This window comes from Brassica napus, chromosome C8 (assembly GCF_020379485.1).
Source record: "Brassica napus cultivar Da-Ae chromosome C8, Da-Ae, whole genome shotgun sequence".
In the NCBI taxonomy this organism is placed as follows: Eukaryota; Viridiplantae; Streptophyta; class Magnoliopsida; order Brassicales; family Brassicaceae; genus Brassica; species Brassica napus.
Window position 1 is genome coordinate 38110787 of NC_063451.1, and position 17034 is coordinate 38127820.

At 34.5% G+C, this 17034-nt stretch overlaps 4 protein-coding genes across 4 annotated transcripts; 3 read left to right on the forward strand and 1 right to left on the reverse strand.

The window, feature by feature from the left end:
- Nucleotides 1–3221: 3221 nt before the first annotated feature.
- BNAC08G26820D lies at nucleotides 3222–5451 on the forward strand. Its single transcript, XM_013800474.3, has 4 exons — nucleotides 3222–3604; nucleotides 3685–3956; nucleotides 4729–4917; nucleotides 5138–5451. The coding sequence occupies exons 1-3, from the start codon at nucleotides 3307–3309 to the stop codon at nucleotides 4792–4794; spliced, it is 636 nt and encodes a 211-aa protein (XP_013655928.1). The 5' UTR covers nucleotides 3222–3306; the 3' UTR covers nucleotides 4795–4917; nucleotides 5138–5451.
- A 2696-nt stretch (nucleotides 5452–8147) lies between these two features.
- Nucleotides 8148–9189, forward strand: LOC106359634 (protein yippee-like At3g55890). Its single transcript, XM_022707559.2, has 4 exons — nucleotides 8148–8486; nucleotides 8778–8821; nucleotides 8916–9024; nucleotides 9130–9189. The coding sequence occupies exons 1-4, from the start codon at nucleotides 8391–8393 to the stop codon at nucleotides 9187–9189; spliced, it is 309 nt and encodes a 102-aa protein (XP_022563280.1). The 5' UTR covers nucleotides 8148–8390.
- A 2743-nt stretch (nucleotides 9190–11932) lies between these two features.
- LOC106360806 (peptidyl-prolyl cis-trans isomerase CYP21-2) lies at nucleotides 11933–13732 on the reverse strand. Its single transcript, XM_013800475.3, has 8 exons — nucleotides 13486–13732; nucleotides 13336–13389; nucleotides 13166–13235; nucleotides 12823–12870; nucleotides 12697–12720; nucleotides 12406–12588; nucleotides 12243–12318; nucleotides 11933–12168 (listed from the first exon to the last, which is right to left on the reverse strand). Exons 1-8 carry the CDS (start codon nucleotides 13564–13566, stop codon nucleotides 12030–12032), a joined length of 675 nt encoding a protein of 224 aa, XP_013655929.1. The 5' UTR covers nucleotides 13567–13732; the 3' UTR covers nucleotides 11933–12029.
- An 806-nt stretch (nucleotides 13733–14538) lies between these two features.
- On the forward strand, nucleotides 14539–16876 carry LOC106358839 (protein arginine methyltransferase NDUFAF7 homolog, mitochondrial-like). The gene is made up of 6 exons (XM_048766974.1): nucleotides 14539–14858; nucleotides 15025–15158; nucleotides 15309–15367; nucleotides 15586–15783; nucleotides 15859–15967; nucleotides 16057–16876. Exons 1-6 carry the CDS (start codon nucleotides 14539–14541, stop codon nucleotides 16317–16319), a joined length of 1083 nt encoding a protein of 360 aa, XP_048622931.1. The 3' UTR covers nucleotides 16320–16876.
- Nucleotides 16877–17034: the final 158 nt, after the last annotated feature.

Here is a 17034-nt window from a genome sequence, read left to right on the forward strand (position 1 = left end):
TTATATTTGGTGACGTTACCCGTTGGAATAGACAAAGGTTCCTTCCTGCAACGTAAGCGAAACTCAAAAGAGACGCGAAGCTGATGTCGACGGTTCATTAGGCCGCCCTCGCCCTCCGGTGGCTTACACATGGCTCAACTTCTTTTTGTTTTGGCTCAACTTTTCCGTTTCTCTCTGACTTTTCTTTTACCCTATGATTACATTGTTTTCAGTTATATTTCAGGCAATTTCGTTTTTTCTTATTAAAAATGAATCTGATGTTGACAACATCAAAACACTATATGAATCTTATACCATATTTGACAACATACCAGTCGTTTTATTTAAATCACCAGATGAGTTTATTCAAATACAGTAAATTACTATAAAAGAATGCTAAAACTTTTAAATTTATTAATATAAAATATTGTTTTAATTTTTAAACATATATTTAGAATAATATTATATTCAAACCTAAGATGTTAATAAAAAGGATAGTATATATAAAATTGAAGCTATAATTCAAAATACCAAGAAATGTTATTATTTTATATTCTTTTAGTCTATCAAATATTAATTTATAAATTATATTTGAATGCGGATTTTAGATGGATTTACAAAAAATAACAATCTTATAGACAAAATCAAATGATTAGAACTAACATCATAAATATATGTGAGTATATATCTGAAAATGTAGAAATATATAGAATAATCATATATTCAAGATCCCCGAATAGGAAAAAAGTTATATATGCAATTTTTCTTTCTTTGAAAATATCAATAAATATTTTAATTGAATATCTGTCATCAGAATGGCAGCTACGTAATTACCATTTTTCAATAAAACTATAATTGATTGATTTTTTATTAATACGTACCCATAAAGGCCAATAGACATGCATCTTGTGACTTGTGAGTGCATAGGTAAGAAACTTCTTTCAAATTAGCATGCCTCTTGTGAGTTCATAGCTAAGAAACTTCTTTCAAATTACTAGTCGCTAGTCAACTCCCGCGGCCCTCAAGTTACGCTTCGATACTTAACCTCGTTTTAAATGGGATGCTAAATTCTCAAGTCTACTTTGATCTTACAACATTTCATGCAAATCAATCATATACATATATCAAATTTTATTCAACTAATTCTTTTCCTTTATAAGAAAACATGTTAAACTTTTTACAAACAAAAAAAACATGTTAAAGTCAAACTATTTCTTGCATGCACGATTAATTAAGGAAAAACATAGTTTACCATGTTTTGTAGTTAGTGCAGTATCTTGAAGTAATCACTCGATGTCAAAAAAAAAAGTAATCATTTTCAGGTGTTCACAAAAAAAAACGTAATCATTTTCGATCTTGAGTTTCTAATATCACAACATTTTGACATGCATAATTTCAAAAAGTTATATACAACTGTTGGTCAAATGTACTGTATAGAACTAAAATATACTTAGCTTAAAGATACTCTTTCAAACAAGTTACATGAGAAAATCGCGGCATGTGTTTGATCAGTGCTCACATGGTGAAATTGTTCGGTTCCTCCATATCAGCTTTAGTTTTGCTAACGTACCTCTTTCACTTTCCTACAAAATGTCTAGAAATAACAGTATTTTATAACAAATTTTTTTCTTCCAATCAACGCTGTGGTCATCTTTTAATTTATGGTTATGAATGGGAGAGTGGGACAAAGGCAGATGATCTCCACTTACGGGGGAACTGCTTTTGAAACGCCATTCACCATTTTTGTTTTTAAAACCAGTTAAAGCGGGAGATCTGCATGCAGTTCAATATTTTTGTCTTTTTGTGGAAAAAACGGGAGATCTGCATGCAGATTTCACCCGCTACTATATGGTAGTGTTGATCTGTTTTTTTTTTGTCAATAAATAATTTTGTTACAAACACTTAACTTAAAATATAATTATCTGATTTTTTAAATAATGTACGATGATTAGTTCAACTATATAACTCACACTAATATTATTTGTGTCATTTTAAAATTATAAGCATGACGTACAATCGCCAACAAAACGCAACAATTTCCAAGGAAGAAAATATAAATCTTCCTACACAAACCAGATAAGTAGTTAATAATTTTTTATGTTTTAGAATAGTTACTATATAGGTAAACGATTGGAATTTTGTAAGTCTACTGAGAGAAAACAATTTTAAATGGATGCTTAACCGAGAACGAGTATTTATTGAGTTGTATGATCAACTAATTTTCATGACCAATTACCGTTTTAAAGATCCTATATCCATTAGTAGAAAGTTTAGCGGTGATAAATTCAACCAAGAATTTAATATTAGCGTAATCTATCGGTTATCCAAAGAAAAACTTGATCAACTAAAATGAAAATAGAAGAAGTACAAATATCTTATGAAAAATCTACAGGCGTTTCGATAGATTCTACAACATATGAAATATTGTTTTGATATTTTGGGGTAATTTTTATTGTTTTAATATATTCGTTGAAGTTTTGAATTGCTTTTTTATTCAAAAATTATAATAAATTATTTTATCTGCTTGATTTGCATTTCTCCTGCATGATCTACTTGTTTTACACTTGTTCCGCTTGATCTGCACTTGTCCCACTTGATCCGCTTGATCTGCACTTGTCCCGCTTGATCTACACTTGTCCCGCTTGATCCGCTTGATCTGCATGATCTGCAACGGTCGAACTGATTTTACTATGTTTAAATACATGCCGCAAATTTCTAACAAATTACTCTCTCTATCTTACAAATAATTTTTAATTATATATATTAAAAATAATTAATGTTAAAATATAAATATATATAGTTTTCACTAAACAATTTTCTAAAACTAAATCAACAGTAATTTTTAAAAATATAACTATTGTCGCTAATTATTTCTGATATCTAATAAATTATGCCAGGACCTCAAAAACATGAAAGCAATAAAAGGATTAAAAATTTACAGCTACATCCATTCTATATACCCAACCAACAATCAATCGGGAAAAAAATGATGCAGCACGTATACAAAGTTCTCGTAGATTAATTCCTATGACACGTACCAAAACTTATATTATAATGTTTCTAGAATAGATTTTCCTTGGAAAAGACGTACAAAAAAACATCATCTCAAATGTTATACTTCAACAGAAAAACGTCATTATCATTACCAAAATATTATTTATTTATACACAAATCACACATCAGCATTATCGTCAGCATCGTCAAATTGTCGTATTCTTCAACCTTTTATAAAACCACTCAAGAAAAGTCTCTTTTAGACAAATAACACTTGCATCAAATTATAAATCCTCTGTAAATAACAAAAACCCTAGAGAAGAAACTAAAAACATGGGTCTGATTAGCAAAGAAGAAGTTAGCAAAACGAGAAGATATTCATCTTCTCTTTGGAGAGGAGTCAAGACTATCTTCGTTCTCTTCACTATGCTCCTCTCTTTCATCCTCTTCTCTGCTCCTATCTTCCTCGCCGTCGCAGACGCCATCCTCCCCTCCGCCATCCTCTCCTCCTCCTCCTCTCTCCTACGCCTTTCTCCGACGACTGTTTCTTCTCATCTAAGCAACTACGACTTCAGATACTCCCTTATTGATATTCCTCTCATCTCCATCATTAGATCTGCCATTATACTATGTAAGTACCCCACAAGCTTAGTGACTAGAACACTAAAAGTCCATAGCTCTGTTCTTGAATTTTGTATTTTTGTATAACAGGTGTTTACGGTCTTTGTGACGGACCAAAGTTATCAAGAGGTCCATATCTGACAATAACGATGTTCTGCTCGATATCTTCATTGATCTACGTGTCTTGTAAGGCAGCGTTTGTGTTTGGTGAGCCAGTGATCGGAGGAGGAAGTTTCAGAACAGAGGAAGTGGCTCTGTTTGTGTGTTCGTCGGTCTTAGCCATCGGTCATATCGTTGTGGCGTATAGAACAAGTTGTAGAGAGAGAAGAAAGCTACTGGTCTTCAAGATCGACATCGAATCCGTAAGTTTCTCAACTTTTTTATTTAATTATATCAACTTTAGCCGTTACAGAAACATTATGGGGAGAACATTATTAGTATTTAAAAATGAAAAAGGCAGTTTTGAATTGCTTAATATTCAAATCTTGTATTATATATTTTGATTAAAAAAATATATATGTAGATATGCTCTTCTTCTACCCCTAATAAAAATCAGACTCGGTCAGGAATAGCATGTGACTTTAGATATAGTCAACGATTTGAATTAATTTACACATTTTGGCACTATAGGGTTCTTGAAGTTCATATGTAGTTTATAAGTTAGAAAATGACTGGTCAATTTAGAAGGTTTGATTTTCCATTCCCCAAAAAGAAAAATTGAATTCTGAGTAACAAGACACATTTTCATATTTAAAACAATTGAAATCAAACCTAATTGGATAGTGACAATTAGGGGCCCTCAAAAGAATAAATCACATTGGAGTGAAACGGATGTTTCCGAGTGGGAACCGTGTGGGATGAATAAATAATAAATCATGGGCTGCTTTATTAATCTTCTAAATTTTTTATAAAAATTAAAATTAAAATACTGTAGATAGATATTAATAAAGCATCAGGACATGACACCGTCACTAACACCTAGGACATGCCACGTGATTTTTAATTGAACTGTGACTAAATAAACTTTTTTTTTTTTAAACATCTACTGTGACTAAATAAACAAATTAAGGTTTTAATCTTGTGTATTGTCCAAAAAAAGGTTTTAATCTTGTGTTTGTGGTAATCTGATTGCAGGTTTCAGCTTGTAAGAATGTGTTTCCTCGATACCAGAAGATCCTCCTACAAGAGAGACTCAAATAGCTAATAGTAGAAGACAAACGACACTTGTACATATGTATACTTACAGTACAGCTTTATGTATATAAATATATAAGTATCAAATGCAACAGCTTCTGGATTTTGGTCTCTCCTTTCAAGTTTCAGGTAACAAATTCCACCTCATCGTTCTTTATACTATTGATATTTTCATATTATGAGGACCACCAACTTGCATATATACTAACTATTAACTTGATTATTGAATACTAAAGTTGCTTTAATTACTATCATTTTCGGAGTGTGAGTCATGTATAGTGGAGGTAACCAATTTGAGAATATTTGTGTTGATAATGCTGTTTTATTGTGTGTTTTTTGTTGGTTACAGAAAGGTCCAAAGGATAATCTGTAAAGGAGGGAAGAACAGATAACGAATAACACACTATGCTTTTCCGTGTGAGAATACAAAAGACAACTCCAATGAATTGACAGTGTTACTATATTATAGATTTTAAATTAGGTAGACACACACAAAAAAAACGAATCATTATAGTTTTGATTTACTCTTTACTTTAATGAATGATCCACCGTAACACTTTTGTCTTTTTGTTTAGTTTGTTGTATAAAAAATTGATGTTAATTGATGTTAGGAGTTTTCAAGGCTCCTAAGACAAATGTTGTAGTATAGTGATTGTCAAACCAGTTCTGAGGGATATCAAAGCAATAACAAAATGATACTTTCTTGACTAAGGGAAAAGAGAACTCATGGGCATAGGGATTAGACCTTGGGTGATCAAGTATCGAACTAAGGATGGCAAATGATCAATCAAACTATCAACCTTAAGCCTAGACACAATTCTAAGCAAGCTCTATGTCTAGATGAATGCTCATTTGCTAACATATCTCAAACATCAAATGTCTTTGGTTGAATAATATGAAAGCAATCATTACTAACAAGTCTATTAGCTATTTTAGCACCTTTAACAAATGTCTTTGACAAAGTAAACTAAAAGCCTAGGAGAGTTGTATCAGACATTTCATCAAACACCTTTTGGGTGGGAAATGTCTATTGATCAACTTTTGAGTGCCCAACTCAGAAGATGCATTATGAATACTCTACTAGCAAGGAACAAGAATGATCTACACTAAAACATCCTAGAACTTAACCTAATCACCTTTAATCTCCCTAACCCATGAATTCAAAAGGTGATTACTCACTAATCTCCATGATTCCTCTTAAACCCATATTGGATTTCAGATTAATCATGTTGAGAAATAGATAAGAAATCAACAATAACACAAGAACATAACAATCAAAATCCAAGAGATGAACTTCTCAAGAGACTTTTTGTGTATTTCTCAATAGATCCAAAGATAACCTGCCTGGTGGCTGCCAAAGATGTTTAAAACATAGGTTTTAGAAATGTAAAACGTGCATAATGAAATGACCAAAAGACCCTTAAGTAAAATAGAAATCGACCCAACAATAGACGCGGAGCGACCTCGGCATGTCGCTCCGAGAGGTCGCTCTGGCCTTCGGGAGTGACCTCAGTGGGTCGCTCTGAGAGGTCGCTCCGGGCTTCGCTTCGTGTCGTCTCGCCATAGAGACGCGAGCGACCTCGGGGTGTCGCTTTGGGAGGTCGCTCCGAGAGGGGTGTGAGATGCGAGCGACCTCGGTGCGTCGCTCTGTCGCTTCACGGGGTGAATATGGCGAGCGACTTTACGGGGTCGCTCCAGCTAGGTCGCTCTGAGAGGTGCTTTGGAGCGACCTCATGACGTCGCTGCGGAACCTCGTTCCCCTGCTCTGCTCGTCCAATGATCACATATTTCACCTCCTTTGAGCTCCAAATGCATCCAAATGTCCCCAAGAACTCCATGTGGCACTCCAACACCTGATAAAGACTCATGTATGCAAAATGTAACCTAAACATGGCTAAATACTAGTCTATATGATCAAAATGCACATTGATGAATGGATAAAATAATAGAAATATGCAAGATATCAACAATGTTTTCATCAAATGAGATAAGAAGCCGAAGGCATCTTTCTTGCACTCCTTTCTAAGCAGACAAATAAACAAAAAAGGATATGTATGTTTGCAAACTTGTCTACGGACATTTGTGAAACTCTTAAACCCCAAGAGAACGTGAACCTCGTGGACTTTTCTAACGGTTGAAATGCTTTATTTTCTTTTATATACTCACAAAAAAAATCCACAACTCAGTACCAAAATAACATTATCGTTTATATCATCAATAAATACTATGACAGACTAGAACAAGGTTATGAAACCGTAATCAATTTACTGGATCGGACTAAGCCGTTGATAAGCTATACTTAGTTGGAGGATTTGGTCAGTTTGATCAAAAAAAAAAGTTGGAGGATTTGGTCCAAATGTCTATCGTGTATAGTCCGTTAGAAACAAAAGGTCGAGGGCCTTAAAACTGGACCCAACGATTGAGACAAATATAAATAGAAAACATGCTTTCTTCAACTTATTGTTGACAATGACAAAAGGAAAACTTAAGTAGACTTGACCCATGAGGAGTGAATGAGTGACGATCAAAACAGTAAATGTTAAGAGGATGGCAATCAATACACACGCGAGGTTAACCGGAAGTCCACACGGTTTATCTGCGGAAATTTATCATCCGTTGATTCTTATTTGGTTTTTTCATATTTCTAAATTTTTGGTTCATATTAAAATGTTTAACTACACGTAGACTCTTGGAAACTTATGGATCAAAACAAAAATGTTATGGAATTTTTCGTACGAAGAATAATTCGTATTTTAGAGACAATATTTTGTCATGAAACTATATTTTATTATGTTAAAACAAAAGTAAAGAGAGTGCATTTTAAGTTCCTTAGTCTTTCCTTTAAGATTGAGCTTCATAATGTTGTTAGTGAACAAAAAAAAAAGCTTCATAATGTTGTTTCTTGCTTTGCATTTGTTCTTTGCTTTGCTGATTTATTCAGTTGTTCTCAGACGTATAAAAAAAAAGGTAAAGAGAATGTTACAAAAACTTATACAATTAGGTTTATTATCACGAGAGCTCCCCAGGATCTTCCATTTACTTGTTCTTCAAACAGATACACGTTCACATCAACAGAAAATGGTAACAATACAAAAGACTCGGATTAATTCAGACTATCATCATGAACAAATGTTTTTTTTTCATAAACAAATGTTTGATTTCCGTATATACCTAGTCAAAGGAGATTTTTCAATAAACTTTTGTATATTAATCGAAGTGAAAATTTTGTTAAGAAAAAAATGTATTTACTAGCCCTAAAACTAAAAGTAATAATAACTGTATGTGATTAAAAAAAAAATCTCTTGGTCGCCTGATACCTCGGATACCTAGTTGTTAAGAGTGTAGTATCTTTACGTTTGAACACCAAAGAAAAAAACATTTCATATCCACGTTTCTTGCTATATATCACAACTTCCAAATCTTTGATTAGACCAAATCATCTAGGTATAACAGTATGTATACGCGCGCTACCGAAAACTACTCCAAAAGTCTTAACAAATCTCCCCTTGATTTCCTCACTTTCACTTTATAAATCAAAAGACTCAGACTTTGGGGATCATTCAATTCACAGTCGAGAGACACTTCTTGTCGTTTCAACCAAGATGGGAAGGGTTTTTATCGTGGATCTGGAAGGGCAAATCTACAGTTGCAAACACTGTAACACCCATCTTACAAAAGAACAAGACATCATGTCCAAGGTTTGATCTCTTCAATCTCCATGATCTTCTTTTGGTTTCACATTAATATACAAATGATATTTTCATCTAGGGTAAATTAAAAGGTTTTGATGTCATTCATCAATAACATATACTCCCTCTGTTACGAAATGTATGATGTTTACAAAAGTTTTTGATGTTTCAATAAGTAAAATGTTTCATATTTTAGGTTGATCAACAGTTGTGCCATTAACCTTAAACATCATACATTTTTGGATCACATGGAGTAATATATATACACTACACTATAGTACTGACATTGTGTTTGTGCAGTCATTTCAATGCAGGTATGGACAAGCTTATCTCTTCAATGAAGTGTAAGTTTTCTGATTTCTTATATCAACTTTGTACTTTTAGTTCGTTATCTCTATTCCTAGTTGCGTTTTTATTGTTGTTGTTGATGATGATTAGTGTAAACATTTCAACTGGAAATGAAGAAGACAGAATGTTGATGACGGGACTTCATACGGTAACTGACATCTTCTGTGTTGGTTGTGGATCAAACGTTGGCTGGAAATACGTAAGACAGCAATTTTATTTAATTAGTTGTAGTCATAATAATAATCTAAGTTCTATTTTGATTCAGGAGTATAGTTAATCTTGGTTTTGTGTTTAATGTTTTCAGGTGACTGCCCATGATATTAACCAGAAATACAAGGAAGGAAAATCAGTTCTTGAATTGTAAGAGCCCTTTCTTTTTTTCTTTCCTGTCAAGCATTAATCACATTTGCAAGTTTTAACATAACACAAATGCTACAAGTTTTGATTCAGGAATGTATTTGAGGTTTGATCCCAAACTTGTATCTCTTTTGTTTTTGCAACAGGTATAAGATTGTGGGTCCTTACGATAGCAACGACTTGGTCTGTCAAGAAATTTCAAGACTTGAGATATAATAATCACATGATTCTGATGACTCTGCTTGAGCTTTTTTCCTTTCTCTTTTTGAGATTTCTCTTAGAATGTACATTCTTCGATTTTAGCTTATTGTTATTTATTTCTTTTTGGAATAAGTACATTTGGTACCTGAAATGACGCCTAGTTTCATAGGTTTTAATTTAGAGTTTAATCTCATTTGGGCTTTTGAGCTTTTAACAAATCTATGCCTTTCTTTGATCTCTCTTTCCCTTTCTTTGTTTGACTTTTTTTTTTCCTGCTCCAATCTCTTCTTCAATTCTTGAATACTTGTATCTAATCAAGAAAATGAACAAGATCAGCCACTTATCTGAAGCTCTACTTGTTCAAATACTCTCTTTGCTTCCAACCAAAGATGTGAGTGTTCTGACTAAACGATGGAAGCATATTTGAAAGATGGTGCCTAAACTCAACTTTGATTATGATACATATAAGTATTTGGAATATTTCAAATATCTTTATTATTCACTAGTTTACATACATAATTACTTTTTATTATATTTTCTATATTTTATTAGTTTTCCTATTTTAATTAAGATTATGGTTTTCTTGATTAAAAAAATTATTATAAATAGGCTTGAAGCCTAAAGCTTGATCGACCGTTCAACCTAGTTGTCCGCTCCATCAGATTATCATCTCAATCAAAGTCAACACGAGACGTTTTCAGAGAATGTCTGTAGGCTTCTGCTTTCTCATAAATCTTCGATCCCAGAGAGTCTGAGTCTCCGTTTTAGTTTAGATAGCTGCGATGGTATGGATATAGGAATGTGGATTGGGATAGCATACGGACATCATGTCCATCAGAGATGATTACATTTCCTAGTACCGGTACTATCTTCCATCAGTTAGTACATTTGGAGCTAAGTACAGATAAAGCAGATTGGTGGAATCTACTTACGCGCATGATCAATATGTCTCCTAGATTACAAGTCCTAAAGCTTATCGGTGAGTTGTATTAAGGAAAAGTTCGTGTAAGTCGTAAAGAATGGAACCAACCGAAGAACGTTCCTGAATGTTTGGAGACATTTGTGTGGAACACCTACAAAGAGCAACAAGAAGAAGAGAAAGAAGTTGCCAAATACATCCTAAGAAACGCAAATCGATTGAAGAAAGCAAACATCTCCGTAAAAGGGTTTAACTCAGACGAGAGGGTAGAGATGTTTCAATGCTTACAAAGTATAGTCAAGGTTTCAAATTCATCATCATGCCACATTCTAGTTGAATGAAAAAAGAAAAAAAACTTCTATCTTAGGGAGTGTAAGTGGGACTTAGAATTGATTTTAAAAGTTGAGAGATTTTAAAAGTTGAGAGATTTGTTAAATTTGGAAAAAGTTGTAGATAATTTCTTATATTGTGAAACTGTATGAAAATAAAGTAATGTAATTATTCTAAGAATTCAAGAGAAACATATAGTATTCTCAAAATCTTGTTTTATGAGTTAAAATATTAAGAATTCAACTCCTAATAGCACTTACTTTAATAAATTTGTATAATCATTAAAATATAATTTTTTGAATAACAAATGATTTTGTATATAATTATAGAATCATCGAACCAATAACACTAGATTTTAGTGAGAATGTGAGAATCTATAAACCAATAACACTAGATTTGAAAATTCTAAGACTCATTATAAATCCAATTTCTACTAACACCCCCTTAATTATAAAGAGTCTTCTTGTTTCTTAAATGTATTATATTCAATCATTTAGTCTAATGTATCTTTGAATGAAATAACTACAGATTATGCTTGATGATTCGATTTCTAATATGGTGCAAATGAAAGTATGTTATGCTAATTTAACATTTACACATAAAGAAGTATATTATGCTAATAATCCCCGCTCACGCAAGTCATCTTGCTGATTGTTAAGATTCGTCTGCTGAATGTGCCTGAGTAAATGAGTCATCAGTTTACTTACTGTTGTGTTGATTGTTAGGATGAATTTTGAAAGCATTGTTTTTAAACCCGTACCGAACCGGATTAAACCATATGAATCGTGAACATATCCGGATTAGGTGGATAAAAACTAGATTTGTTTATAATTTAATATCAAAAATCAATTTTGATAAAAAAAAAGTAACTGTTAAAAAAGTGTTGATGTTTTTATCAAAAATGGTAATTTTGAAAAAAAAAATCATACAAACAAAAACCTTTTTATTTTTCCTTATATTCATTTTACATTTTATTAATTTACAGTGATAAATATTTGTAATTAAAATATTAATTTTATATTTGAAGTCAAAATATTATTTTTTACTTGATTTGAATTTGGTTTGTATTTAAATTTTATCTTATAACTATTTCTATTAAAAAAGGCTAAAAGCTAAAGTTTATTACGTTTCTAAAATTTACCAAAAGTAACAAACCAAACATTTAGCTTTAATTCTATTTTTATTCTATAATTGAACTTAGTTGAATTTGGTCGAACCTAACTGAACCTTCGGAACCATCTTGACACATAACCTAAAACCTTTTCGGTTCAGCTACCGGTCTGGTTTAAAAAACATGAAAGAGTGGAACACTTGATCTTTGTGTGTGTTTCATAAAGATGAAGAAAACATACATATGGTTTAGATTTTGAAGTTTCTAAAACTGGAAGAAAGATAATTTACAAAGAAACTTCTCCACTGTCCAAAATGATAACTTTTCCTTTGGGCTCTCCACTGCTTTGTCCTTGAGCTTCGATCTTCCGCACTACTTCCATTCCAGACAATACCTTTCCAAACACAACGTGATGTCCGTCCAACCTTTTGCCAAAACACCGTTAAAAATCTCATAATCACATAACATTGTTGAAAACAGAATCATCAAGCCTACTTACCAACCCGTGGTGACGGTTGTGATAAAGAACTGTGAACCGTTGGAGTCTGGTCCAGAGTTTGCCATTGATAAAACTCCTAAGAATGATCCATTTGCAAACTCAACCTTGTAAGCCTTATGTATTGAGTGTTTACTGGTCTTAAGAGGTAGATTTAGAGCGTTACCTGGCCCGGTGTGTTTGAGTTTGAAGTTCTCATCTGCAAACTTATCGCCATAGATCGACTCTCCACCTCTCCCATCGCCTCGTGTGAAGTCTCCACCTTGAATCATGAAGCTAGGAATGATTCTATGGAAACTGCTTCCTTTGAAGTAAAGAGGCTTCCCCATGTTCCCAACTCCTTTCTCTCCTGCACACAAAGGAAGATAAAACATCAAACCCCCAAAAACACTCTTTGTCTCAAAATATTTTAAAGACCATGAGGGTTAAAGAGGGGAAACAGAAGCTACTTGGCTACCCGTGCAAAGCGCTCGAAAGTTCTCTGCAGATAAGGAAAAAAACATGGATTCATTAAAAGGAAAACACCTCAGAGAGACAGACAATTTGAAGATGTTTTCCATCACTCTTTGACTTGAAACTGTACCTGCAGTTTTAGGAACTATCTTCCCAAAAAGCCCAATGAGAATCCTCCCTATATACATGAGAGACAAAACGTAAGCAAAAGTTTACTCTATGAACATGAGCTTCAGACAAAACAGTCACAGTTTCTCACTTAGAGACAAGAGTGACATTGCAAAAAGGAAAAAAAGAAAGCAGTTTCTGATTCAAAGACTAAGGCTTTTAAATCACACAAACTATCATACACTAATGTGTTTAAGCAACTGATGCCAAAGTTGAAGCATATCCTTCAACACATAAAAATCAGATATTTTTTTGGTTTCAAAATTTCCAAAATAAAATAGAAAAAAGGAGGAAACTTTATGAACCTGCAGGTGAACCATTGATCTGAATATCAAAGTAAACTTTGTGGGTAACTCCTTCTAAATCCTCTCCTACCTGATAAAATCCCACAAGGCAAAGAAACCCTAATTACAAAGTCTGATCACATCTTTACAAAATCAAAAATTGCTAATGAGTTTAAAGTTCAATGCCTAACCTGATCAGCAACCTTCTCATTGACCATAGGATCAGCAACATCAGTCAATTTAATCTGATTTTGCATTAGCGAAGCCACAAAACGTAAGTAATGTCGCAGACCCAGATCGAGTAGAGTATGAGGGAGGAAGAAGGATCAAAAGTTTTAAACCTGGATGAGAGCAAGTGTTACGAACAGGACGACTATCCACAAGAGAGTCAGAGATACCAATCTTGTCGCCGTTATCGCCATTACTTCGATTTGTCGGGGATCAAATCAAACTATGTTCGTGCTTCTTTTAGTTTCACCCAGATCTCTCTCCAGAGTTCTGTTCCAACTTCCAACAAAGCAGATCCTCGTGTTGCAAATTTTGGGAAATATATTGAAATAAACCCTCAAATTATAAAATGTTTTCAATATGACCCCTTATTTAGATTGATTGCAAGTTAGATACATATGAATTGCCCCTCCTCTCTCCATTATCACATTTACGTGGGCATTACTAAACGAGACAAGCATTGAATAAAAGCGTCAGAGATTAAATTGGGAACTTTAGCCACTCTCATCGAGATCAGAAGATGGTAGTAGCCATGTTCTTCATGGAAGCTATAGTGCAATGAGCTACGTTTGCTTCATTTTTAGTGATGGGCCTAATGGATGTGATAACGTAACGATATGGTATTGGATTTTAATTTGCGATTGAAAGAAGAAAATAGAGACTTCCATCTGAAAATAAATCAAGACACATTTCCTGTTATTTTTGACATTTTATCCTTTGTTTTATGAATTAAAATATTTGTTAGAATTTATATTATACTTTTTTCTTTACTAGTTTCTTCAAATACTTTACTTTGCTAAGCACATAACTCTTTCAAACTCAAATCCTTGTATACCTTTTCTGGCATTGTAGGCATGAAACGAACATATCTAATCAAAACTATAATAAAAGGAGAATAAGAAGTTTCTTAGCTATGCCACGTCAGATCAAAAAATCAACCAATCAAATTTGTCTTTACTTCCATGTCATATGCGGCCGAGTCAATAAAGAAACCCTACGACTCACTCATCGGCTTCGGCTTCTCTGTTTCCTCTTCATCAAAACTCCTTACAGCCTTTTTGTTGTCTTTCCATTAGATTATGATTCTCTCTACTGCAATCATTTTTTTACCGCTTTCCTCTGCATAGCTTCCGGCGCCGTTGAACACAGACGATTTCAAGGGCAGGATGTCGGGATTTCCCCATGCCGGTGTGTCCAAGATCGGCGTTGGATCCATCACCTGTTACCGCCAGATCCGCCGCCTGCGGAGTTGTCCTGCGGCCTTAAACGGTGGCTCCGAAACAGAGACCAACTCCGAAACCCTAGCTTCCCGGATGTGCTCAAGCCTCCAATCGTCGTTTAGGTCCGAGAATCACAAGCTGTCGCACTCCCAAGACGGCGGGGAAGAAGCTGGACCGACGAGAAACAAACGAGAGAGAACCACCATCCCTCACCGTAGATCCGTCGACACCATCTCACTCCCTGACAATCAGACGAGCCCAACAAAGTAAACCCTAATCGTGTTCTGGTGACTAACATTCTTTCTCCGTCCAGCTACGACCTCTGAACTTTATCACTGAATCTGAAACGGTACGATTTATGTGTTTTTCGTGTGGTGCTCCTTATTAATTCAATCTCCATCAAGCATTGCATATACACTTGGTGGAGTGCAGTCCCGCGTTGCAGAAACGTCAGCACCAGAACCTGAAGTGCACAGATGAAAGTAGTTCGGAGAAGAAAGCTATAAGTTCACTAGCTGGGACACCTGTGCACTGGCACGCTACTCTTGAAGAGGTACCATCAGGAGGTATGCATGTTTGTTACATTTACTTATTGAGACTCTCTTATAAGGCTCTTGGCTTAATATAGCAACAGTCAACGTCGTAAGCAATGAAAAATATGATGATCTGCATCGTTCTTCATTGTATCTATTGTTCTCTTTTGCTTGCCTTGGCAGTAACAACAATAATCATAGCTCATGAGTTCTATGATGCTTTTCCAATTCATCAGTTTCAGGTTTGTGTGATTTGCAATATAGTCTTCTCCTTTTAGTTTAGTATGTGTATCTTAAATGGACTTACTCTGCAAAAATCTCCACAAGGCTGGTTTGAGAAAATGGTTGATGTGGGAGAAGATTCACATTAAGTACTTGTATATATATAATATGCAAAGAAAACTTAAGAGCTGATATATGCGTTATTGGTTTTAGGTTCCGCTTTGTTCTCTCCCCACAGCCTACACCTGCAGCCTTATATCTGGTGAAACGTTGCACATGGGCTACACCTGAGGAAAAGGAGAAGCTGGATCATGTCGAGATCAGCCCGAAGTTAATGGATTTGACTCAAGAAATAACCAAGATAATAGGCTCTGATGGAGGTGGAGCACTTATAATCGATTATGGGAATGATGGAATCATTTCAGACAGTCTACAGGTTTGTGTCCTAAAAAAATGCTCTAACCAATGCTTATAAAGTCTTTTGTGTCTGAATCTATGGATATGATATAAGGCTATTAGAGAACACAAGTTTGTCAACATACTGAATAATCCAGGCTCTGCGGATCTAAGTGCTTATGTTGATTTTCCTTCGATAAAACACTCCGCTGAGGAAGCTTCAGGTTGGTTCATATACTCACTACTCATCATTGTAATATTAGAGAGTTATAAACTTGCTTAAACCAAATGAAAACGTGTGTGTGTTGTTCAGAAAATGTGACAGTCCATGGACCTATGACTCAGTCTCAGTTCTTGGGTTCGCTTGGAATAAACTTCAGAGTTGATGCGTTGCTGCAGAACTGCGACGATGAGCAAGCAGAGTCATTGAGGTCTGGATACTGGAGGCTTGTTGGAGATGGTGAAGCACCTTTCTGGGAAGGACCTGATGAACAGACACCAATTGGAATGGGGGAGAGGTATCTTACAATGGCTATTATCAATAGAAACCAAGGCACTCCGGCTCCGTTCCAGTAACAGGACACTACACTCCTTTGTTTTTTTTCTTTGAACTTGGCTTATCTTATGAATTTGATTGGTTGACTTTGGGTTTAAAGCTTACGAAATGATTTCAATCCCCATTTTATTTTCAGTGTCATTCATCTTCATGTATGGATCTCAGTAGCTTGATTTCTTCTGCTATTTTGTTTGAAATCTGCACGATTGTTGATTCTAATAGCATCTGAATCTCTGTGATCAATACCTTTGGCTGCAGAACCGTCACCTCTGCATACCACCACAATCGTGGAGAAGTGTACGCTCAAGCTTGTGGATGATTACAAGCATATGCTTTGCCAAGCTACTGAGCCTATGTCCACCTTCTTAGAGTACATCAGGTGAGAGTCCTTCTTGATCAACAGATTATGGTGCTTCAGTGTTGTTATTGCCCTTTTCAGTTTCCAGTAGTAAGCGTAGTAGTTTCGTTCATATTTAGCTTTGCTTAAAATCCTCTCGATGTGCATCATAGTGTGTAATGTTTGGTACTTTCGTGAAGCTCCTTTTTTTATAGAGATTGCAGTAAAATGGTTTTGTTACAGAATGTTGATAGCAAATATTTTTATTATTTTGTTGTAGCTTAAATGATAGCTTTATTGATTTGTTACCTTGCCTTTAGTTTTTTTTTGTCTGAATTTTTTTTTCACCCGAAATTGTAACAACAAGAAAAACAAACATCAAAATCATTTGGTACAAC